At 41.7% G+C, this 9,545-nt stretch overlaps 2 protein-coding genes across 2 annotated transcripts in view; one reads left to right on the top strand and one right to left on the bottom strand.

Annotated features, from left to right (window-relative positions):
* vps52 (VPS52 subunit of GARP complex) overlaps positions 1-5,273 on the bottom strand; it is a 10,451-nt gene extending 5,178 nt beyond the window's left edge. The window contains exons 1-9 of the mRNA XM_053641906.1: positions 5,121-5,273; positions 3,945-4,029; positions 3,780-3,832; positions 3,578-3,653; positions 2,637-2,704; positions 2,167-2,342; positions 1,691-1,841; positions 521-621; positions 191-323 (exon numbers count right to left, since the gene is read on the bottom strand). Of these exons, the coding sequence (XP_053497881.1) occupies positions 191-323; positions 521-621; positions 1,691-1,841; positions 2,167-2,342; positions 2,637-2,704; positions 3,578-3,653; positions 3,780-3,832; positions 3,945-4,029; positions 5,121-5,213 (936 nt within the window). The 5' untranslated portion in view covers positions 5,214-5,273. The remainder of the gene's footprint in view (positions 1-190; positions 324-520; positions 622-1,690; positions 1,842-2,166; positions 2,343-2,636; positions 2,705-3,577; positions 3,654-3,779; positions 3,833-3,944; positions 4,030-5,120) is intronic.
* A 496-nt stretch (positions 5,274-5,769) lies between these two features.
* On the top strand, positions 5,770-9,228 carry rps18 (ribosomal protein S18). The gene is made up of 6 exons (XM_053642256.1): positions 5,770-5,858; positions 7,426-7,524; positions 7,604-7,690; positions 7,776-7,877; positions 8,903-8,994; positions 9,105-9,228. The coding sequence occupies exons 1-6, from the start codon at positions 5,856-5,858 to the stop codon at positions 9,178-9,180; spliced, it is 459 nt and encodes a 152-aa protein (XP_053498231.1). The 5' UTR covers positions 5,770-5,855; the 3' UTR covers positions 9,181-9,228.
* Positions 9,229-9,545: the final 317 nt, after the last annotated feature.

The raw sequence follows: 9,545 nt of genomic DNA, 5'->3' as shown, positions 1-9,545 counted from the left end.
CATCCATCCATATCATCCATATCATCCACACATCCACATCATCCATCCATGATGATTCTAATTATAATGTATATAATGTAGTGTCAAAAATTGTCATCAAAATATGTCAGTTTAATATATTAAATACCCTGGTTGAAACCGTTTCATGATATTGTTCTCAGAAAGAACCCCCCCCCCCCCACCCCCTCACCTGCACTTTGAGCAGACGGCTGCTGTAGGATTTGAAGTAGCTGTAGTAGATCTTGCTCATGGTGTCCACGTACTCGTCCCGGATTTCTTTCGCTACCGTCCTCTCATTGGCCAACAGGAACTGGTAGAAGAACCTGCAGGGGGACAGAGGAAAGGGAAAATGGCAGATATGGACAATTATACACTAATCATAGTCAGAATTACAGGACAATCACTCACACACACACACACTCACACATTAATGCACTGTCACTATTCTAATCATATTTAATATTACACAGCACAGGGCAGGGTAGTTAATCAGCTGGTAAAGAGCAGGGTGTGTGTGTACCTATACTTAAGGAGTGTGTTCTGAGGAATTTGATAGTTGGTCATGGGCTTCCTGAACGAGTAGATCTTCTGCAGGATGAACTCACGGATCTTGCTGACCGCCTGAAGATCACACATCACATCACATCACATCACACACACACACACACAATTATAAGCTATAACACACACACAGTGCATTAGAGAATCACAGTGAGGAAGGTGTGTTATTATATCACCATGTTAATTCATTATGTAATGACTGACATGTACTTAATAAATAGAGCTTTAATTTATGTTAATTAATGGATGACAATTCAATCAGGTACCGTTATTAGCCAGGTTTCCATCCAGGTCATTTACGCGAAGTTTGGGATATGCTGGATGGAAACACCAGATGTGAATGAAATCTTCAAAACGTGCAGAAAAACTTCTGAGCTGAATAGAGGTGGATCATTTGTTTATTCGTTAAGAAGACGTGCATGTAAACTACCATTGAAACACGTTTACCGAATAAATCCCTCCAAGCGCATCAAAAAAGCCATGTGACTTCGCCTCAACAAATCATATGATTGGATAATTGGCTCAGAAGTAAAAATGGCAGGAGTGACGATGAGGCAGAGGCGGTGCTTCATTCGCAAAAGTATTATACGATATTCCAATTTTTGCACATAAGATAAAACTTGGACGGAAACGTAGCTGTTGAGAATAAGGTATAATCTATAGTAATCATATTTACGGAAATATTTTATCTTACATGGAATAATTACTTACTTACCTAAAAAACATTAATGATAAATACCGCAAGTTTCTTGTATCACAAACAAACAGTTTACAGTGAAAATCTTTATCTATTTACTTTTATCTTCATACGTTGTGTTATTATTTTGAATGTCAATCTCTTTTTTCTTTAATCTGCGTGTGACAGTAATCCACTTCAACTTCATAATAAAAGAGATAACAAATGTAATATAAATCAATTAAAATAATAATCAAAGTACATTAAATCAGTTAAAAACATAAAAGAGATAAAAAAATAAAAAAAAACCAATGTGAGAAAAACAGAGTAATATAAATTTTGTGTATTTCCATCTGCTGCTGATCTGTGAATACTGTGAGGAGGAGGGGCATGATGACATCATCAATCACACACATGTATTTGCCAGTGTGTGTGTGTGTGTGTGTGTGTGACCTTGATCTTGAGGCGATCTACAATGTCCTGAATGTCCGCGCAGGCGAGCGTCTCTCTGAAACTCAGCTCCTTGGCAAAGTTGATCTTATTGTTGAGTTCATGAAGCTGCTCGAGGAACTGCTGCTCCGTCACAGGGCTCTCCAGAATCACACTGCAGAGGGAGAGAGAGAGCAAGAGAGCGAGATAGAGAGAGAGAGAGAGAGCGAGAGAGAGAGAGAGAGAGAGAGAAAGAGAGAGGGGGGGGCAGTGAGAGAGAGAGAGAGAGAGAGTGAGGGAGAGGGGGGGGAGAGAGAGAGGGGGGGGGAAGAGAGTGAGAGAGAGAGAGAGTGAGGGGGGGGGAGAGAGAGAGAGAGAGAGAGAGAGATGGGTAGTCAAACAGACAGGCAGACAAATATTTATACAGACAGATATGATGGACTGAGTAAACAGACTCTCAGAGAGAGAGAGAGAGAGAGAGAGAGAGCGAGAGAGAGAACCTGATCATGGTGCCGGGTACGAGCAGCTCGTCCACCAGTTGGCTGAGGTGACTGCGTACAGCCTGTCTGTTCTTCAGCCTCACGCTCATACTGACCGACTGCTGCTGCAGCGTCTCGATCTCACTGCTGATGGACGACAGGTCCGCCTGGAAACTGCTCAGCATGCCCTCCATCCTCTACACACACACACACACACACACACAACACTGATGTACAGACTCACACTATGACACCTCCTGATCCCTAGGACAAAATGGGCGGAGCTTAAATTAAACTTGATCAGCCAATCGCCAGCTTCATCATGCCACACATCCGACTCAAAGCGACTTAACGTTAGAGTTCAGCAGCTACCCAGGTTCTCTACGCTGATGTTAAGGTGCAGTTACAGGTACAACTACAGCGGTGATGTCACATGATGGAGTTGGAAGGATGTGATTGGCTGATCAAAGCCCTTGGTCACATGATCTCACCTCCAGTATGGAGTCGCAGGCGGTGATCTGGTTGTGCAGTGATGCGATGTTCTCACTCTCCTTAATGTCTGTACACACTCCAGTCAAGGACTTGCTGCTGCTGCTGTTATTATTAGAAGTTATTTGAAAACTTTTAGATTAGTAAAGAGGAAGAAGCAATAAGTAAATGCACCCCTTTCACACGTCATGACCAACTTGTGTGAGCATGGTTCTTGCTTTGTGTAAATTACCTTAAACTAAAACATTAAACTAAATTTTTTACCTTTTCCACCCCTTTCCCTGTATTTCTGACCAATGATTTAAGACCCGCCCCCTTTCCTACACACCACTCGGCCAGTGTTTTGTTTCCTGCTTTTTTGTTTCTTTTAATTATCAAACCAAACAGCACACAAACAAACCATCAATTTCAGTTGATTATTTTCCTAGAACAGCGTGCCCCCGAGTGCTTTACTCCTCCTACAGCACAGCGATTTACCAACAACTACAATACATCTTTTATTAAAGGACGACACAATGTACTATTTATCCATTTCTCATTACATTTAATGTCCGTCAGACAAGTCAGTCCCTGTTCTCGCTTCATTACAGCAGCTGTAAACAGCCGTTCCCTCACCAGCCCTCTCTTTATTCTCCCTCTCTTTATGTGAATAAGACCAAAAAAAACGCGTTAAGTTCCAGCTTTACCTGTGACACTGGAGACTCCTTCCATAAATTGTAAATACACGTCTCCTTACAGAAAAGTGCAGCGCACACTGTAAAATCCCTGTGAACGAGCTGTTTCTATAGAAACGCTAACATATCAGAACGAACGCATTTATACAAACCTACTGCTGTTATAGAAACCTAATCAACACCTTCTGACCAATCAGAATCCAGAACTCATCAGCACTGTGGTGTAACAATGAGTACTGAGGGTCCAAGACGTTGATCGGCGAGGATACAGTCTTTGATCGAGGCCTGTTCGATGCGCTGTAGCTCCGCCTCCACCTGCTTAGAGTACTGACGCAGATCCACACCCTAAAGGAGAAGAAAAAAAAAAACGTATAACGCTGCTTTAACTGATATGATGAGAACGATGGAATACACACGCTTTAGAAATGTTTCTGATGGTGAAGGGTTGATTTGGGAAAAGTGTACTCTCACCGTCCTGAGAGCTTCCTGCACCAGCTCGTCCTCCAGATTGGCCTGAATGTGGACTGAAGAGAAAAAACACACCTCATTAAACTCACACTCTGTCATATACAGTGTGTGTGTGTGTGTGTGTGTGTGTGTGTGTGTGTGTGTGTGTGAAGTCTGTAGTGAACTTACTGTCCACCTCGTCCAGAATGAACTCGTCCGAGGACAGGTCCAGATCCCCCAGGTTCAGCGGGGCCACGACGTCAGCGTCAGACTTCTGCTCACAAAAACCACACAGTGTGATGAAGAGAAAGGCTGCGCTGATACTAACAAAACCATCACGGCTACCTGCGGCTCTCCTGTGGGTGTGGCCTGCCTGCACCAAGCATCTCTGCTACATCCTTACAAACCTTTATTTTTCTTCGTAACGTCTCTATACGCATTATATGACAGGAGCAGGAACTAACTGCAGGTTAGGAGCAGCGAGGAACTGAAGAAACGTCACACAACACCCTCTGTAGGACTGGACAGAGGAATCGATCGAGACAACAGTGTGGATTTGTTACTTCTTCACAGCGTCACACGTCACCTGGTACAATTAAGAAAGCGCCGGCTCCGTGTCTCCTTTCACTTTACCGCTAGCTAGTTCCGTGACGATAACTACTTCTGTTGGACGATATATCGCTCCAGAAATAATTGCGATAAACGATACTATTGTCCACGTTATGTCACTGATATAACGATAATATACTAGCATTAATAACGCACGTACTGTACACCCTTTCAACACGTAATGAACTTTTAATTATTCAGACACTGTAGTAGCTTAAGCGGCTCAATCCCCGACGTTACTGACTACTGATCTTTCTAGATGATTCTTCTTCAAAAACATTGTTAGTGCGTTGGTAATATCTTGCGTGTCTCAGGTACAGGTGCTCACTACATGGGGTATACCACAGTGACATCATGTCATTACGATACACTGCAGCCTATAGAGCTGCGATGGAACATTAAATTAGACTCAAACTAACACTGGACCAAGTCTGCATTCAAAACATCTCAGGGTTATTAAAGTATTGGCACCCCTGCCCGTGTGTCAACTTAAATCAACTAACACTGTGTCCATTTACACACTTATTTACACTGTGCTCAGTGATTTGAAACCTCACACCAGCACGCAAGACATTCTATTATATAAAAACAGCGTTAATAAACACCTTACAAGTGCTACTTCCACATTTTAGGAGTGCTAGGCTAATCAGCTAGCTGTCTGTAACCTAGCAACTGAGTCTCAGTGAAAGCACTAGGACTCCAAAAACAGACAATATTTTATAAATGTATTTATTCTGGAATACGTTTCATTCATACCTCGTCCTGTAAATAATCCATGGCGCTGGTGGTGGAGCCGACAGCTGTGTTTCCTTCAGAAGGAGCCTCAGTGCTGACAACATCATCCGCCATTGTGGCCGGAACTACAAAATAAAACTACAAAAGTCCCTCTTCATTTCCGGTCGGGTGGAAACGTTGCGTGTGGTTCAAATATCCGTTCATAAAAACGTCAACCGAGTATTTAAATTAAACTGTTTAAAATACTGTAAGTGATGTATCAATCGTACCACAAAATATTAACTATAACTGAAGAAAAAAATTGTAATAGTTATAAAAGTTTAACCCTGTTGTTTATAGATATTTGTATGATTTGTCTACTACAGGTTCTAAAAATATTAATCCCTCTACTTTGTGGATAATCTTTAAAATTTTGAAGAAGAAAAAAAAATATTATTATTTATTTATTTATTTGTCTGTTAATATAACAACACTTTAAAAAACAAACAAACAATTGTGTGTACATATTGCGTTTAACAACAACAGCGTCATCACGACTATTTCTTACAATACATAATCAAGTTATGGAATTAAAAAATAATAATTTAAACGGATGAAATAAAGATGAAGCGTTCGAAGTTTTAACTGATTAACAGCTTTAAGATCTATTGCTCGTTCGGACATTTTCCCCGTGACGGACCCACTTCCGGCACAAGACGGCGTGATACTCTCGCGAGAGTTCCTCCACTTCCTCTTCGCGCGGAACTCGCTTCCAAGATGGTGAGTGCGAGCTTGAGCTTTGAGATTTTGTTAGGAAAAATCGCCCAACATCGCCTTTTCAGGGCTTCATATATGATCATGGAGGTTATATTAGATACGGGCACGGCGTGTGGGTTAGATATTGTGGTGTATTTGATAGTAATGATGGGAGATGATCTGGTTAAAAGTGATGTGAAGAGGTTGCAGCTATGGCGGAGCTCAGAGCTGTTCTATATAACAGGAGTGTAATAAAGGAGAGCTATGTACTCAGTGTAACTTATTAAAAAGCTTGAATTGTTGACTTATTGTATGTGATAAGAAAATAGATATGTATAAATAAATGGATAAATGTTGCTAGCTAGTGTTGTTTGCTTACAGTTAATGTTGGTCATCATAAATAACTACAATGTGCACTGTTCACTCTGTAAAGAAATACTGAAATATTCATACTGAAGCGCTGTTTTAGCTCAAAATACCTCACTTTTAACTCTTCACCACTGAATAAACTGGTCTCTATAAAGACTCCAGCTATATGAAAGTGTATTAAGCCCTATTCAGGTGGGGTTAGCTTTTCATGTCAAGGTGTTTTAATGTAATTATACTTTAATAATTCATTACTGGAGTGTAATCTGGGACTTTTCTGAATCTGTCATGTTTCAGAAATGCATATCTTGTGTCCAGAAAAAATGCGCTGTGTTTCACGGTCTGTAAAAATGAGCAGTAGAAATAAATCTTAGGTAATATCTTGTGTTTGGAGGGAATATGTTTTTGCTCATTTACGAAAGTATGAAGACTCTACAGGAAAGCTCTCGGTCTTTTCCTCGTTCTGTTACCTCCTGCTGAAACCCGTAAAATTGTAGACGTGTCAGAGAAGCGACGATTCTTTGGGGGTTTAGTTAAGATACTTGTTGCGTCCCAATTCACCCGCTACACTACACTATGCACTAAAAGTGTTTGTTTTCTTTTGTTTTTTTAAAGGGTAAAAGTACATAGTCTGAGTGTATAGTAAAGCGTATGTAGGTACTGGGAGATACTAACAAACGTACATGTAATGGAAGAGAGCGTTGTGGTCATAAACAAACTCTGTAAACACTTTGTTAACGTTTAAGTTCTTTATACTTGAACACTGAAGACGCGTCACCGACGCTGCGCTCGCCCGCCATGTTTTCAGGGTGAATTTGGCGAAGTGAACTGTCCCAAAAGTAATATTTTGGGCTGGAAGTGTCCACGGATATCCACGCTTAGAAAATCTACCAGAAATAGTAGACTCTTGGGATACCTGTTTCAACATCCTGCAAGTCAGGACACGCTAATTTTAATCTTGGATACTGTTTAGGACAGATAATGGGTGAATTGGGACGCCGCAACTTGAGTTCCTAACACTGGTGCAGGCTACTGACTATATGTTCTAGTCATGTGATCATCGGGAAGAGCTCTGATTTGACTGTACAGATAGCAGAGTGTAGGATGTCCTCCAGTAATGTTGATTAACAGACTTGTTTTTGGGAGATCAAACTTTATCTTTTATCGTCAAACGTTACCAAATACGGAGTGTTCAACCAACGTTACCTGTACGTTTCCTTCGCAGTCTCTCGTCATTCCGGAGAAGTTCCAGCACATCCTTCGTGTTCTCAACACGAACATTGACGGCAGGAGGAAGATCGCCTTCGCCATCACCGCCATCAAGGTGAGCCGAGACACTCGATTCTGATTAATGGTCGTGTTTAAGTGAGTCCTTGATGACGCTGAAGGGTGTGTGTGCGCAGGGGGTTGGTAGACGATACGCCCATGTTGTCCTGAGGAAGGCCGACATCGACCTCAGCAAGAGAGCTGGAGAACTCACTGAGGATGAGGTATGACATCACAACGCATAACGAGTGTGTTACCTCTGTCCAGTGCGAGGTCGTGTAAAGTAATTAACCGTTTATTTCTCCGCAGGTCGAAAGGGTCGTGACGATCATGCAGAATCCTCGCCAGTACAAAATCCCAGATTGGTTCCTCAACAGGCAGAAGGACGTTAAGGATGGCAAATACAGCCAGGTACGAGATGAGACGTATCCTGTGATGAACATCTGGGATTTAATGACACTTTTCTATGCGTGGGTCTGATCTTGTATCAGGATCTGGTTATACGGAAAGAAAATGTACAGCGTGTATGTAAATAGTTTTTCTGGTAAGTAGTTTAGTTGTTGGTGCTTGTAGAAGGGGATCTCGTTGGCTCGGTTTATATCCCAGTTTAACTTGTGTGAAAAATTGGAATGTCGCATAAGCCATTTGCGAATCGAACACGGTTTCCATCTCATTCAAGAGAACAAACTCGTCTCTTCTGAAGAAACGTGCGCAAACAAAATATCATTACAAGTGGAATTGTTGAAAGCTGGGGAAGCCATTGTGGGTCTTTGTTCCAGTATAATAAATGAATTGGGCTTGAGAAACCTCACCTCGTTATCTTGAGGTTGGAGGCAGACGTCTGATATTTGGGAAGGGAATGGTGCGAGACAGCTCTGGGAGGTGATTATACCAAATTATTGCGATGACTCACTTTGGCTCGGGCATTTCAGGATGAGAGCTGTGTGCAGTGGGTTCGGTTCTCTGGTTAGTCCGGTTATGAGACCCACCACTCCCCAGTTCCCTCGCTGTACAAGTCTACCATGTGTGCTGAATATCCAATCACATCAGACAATTATCCAGTCACATGATTATTTATTTTTTTATGCACATTGAGAAATTTATACTTTAAGTGTTTCCATTGTACTTGTGTGCTTTCGTCTTATCGAATAAAACTGCATCAGTTGAGCGCAAGTAAGTATTTATGCGAATTTTGGAGAACATATTCGCATCTGATGTTTCCATCCAGCATGTGAATGGAAACTTAGCTAGTGTCCTCATCTATCACTGGATTAGGCTTGTAACCACTCTATTATAAACAGAGTGATGAGAACTAATTGGTTAGGTACCAACATATTTTAAATATCTAGCATGTATGTTTTTTGTTGTATGTGTGTTGTTTAATAGGTGTGAGTCTGGATTTATATTAAGACTTAAATGTGTGCGTTGTGTTCCAGGTTCTGGCCAACGGTCTGGATAACAAGCTGAGAGAAGATCTGGAGAGACTGAAGAAGATCAGGGCTCACCGTGGTCTCAGGCACTTCTGGGGGTGAGAATCTGTTTTATTATTGTTTCAGTGTTAGAAACTGTAAAATGCTCAGTGTTCCAGGTTCTTAGGGATGGATTGATGTACCGATTTCCTTTTCTCCCTCTCCCCAGTCTGCGTGTGCGTGGTCAGCACACTAAGACCACCGGTCGTCGTGGTCGTACCGTCGGTGTGTCCAAGAAGAAGTAAACGCTCTCCCTGCTCCCCGATGTCAATAAAACCACCGTTCATAAACTCCATGCTCTCTGCCTCGGTTTGTTGGTCTTGTGTGTGTTCATTATTTAATGTTCTGGTTATTGTGATAATAAACTGGCAAATATCATTCAGTACATCAGAAAAGTAAAATAACACAGGGCTGAGACTCAGCTTCCAGTTTTGTCAGATTGCTTTGTGTTTTTGAGAGATGCAGCATCCTTTTCCACTGGTGACCCTGTACTATGGCCAGTCTGAACCTTTCAAATGCTTATCTTCTGATCTACTCGCATCTGGTACAATATGTTCTGATCACAAGTGTACAGTCGAGACACAGCTGTTCACACCTGGCATCATGAATG

The sequence above is a fragment of the Ictalurus furcatus genome, chromosome 14 (assembly GCF_023375685.1).
Source record: "Ictalurus furcatus strain D&B chromosome 14, Billie_1.0, whole genome shotgun sequence".
In the NCBI taxonomy this organism is placed as follows: domain Eukaryota; kingdom Metazoa; phylum Chordata; class Actinopteri; order Siluriformes; family Ictaluridae; genus Ictalurus; species Ictalurus furcatus.
This window is presented reverse-complemented; position numbering and strand designations above follow the sequence as displayed.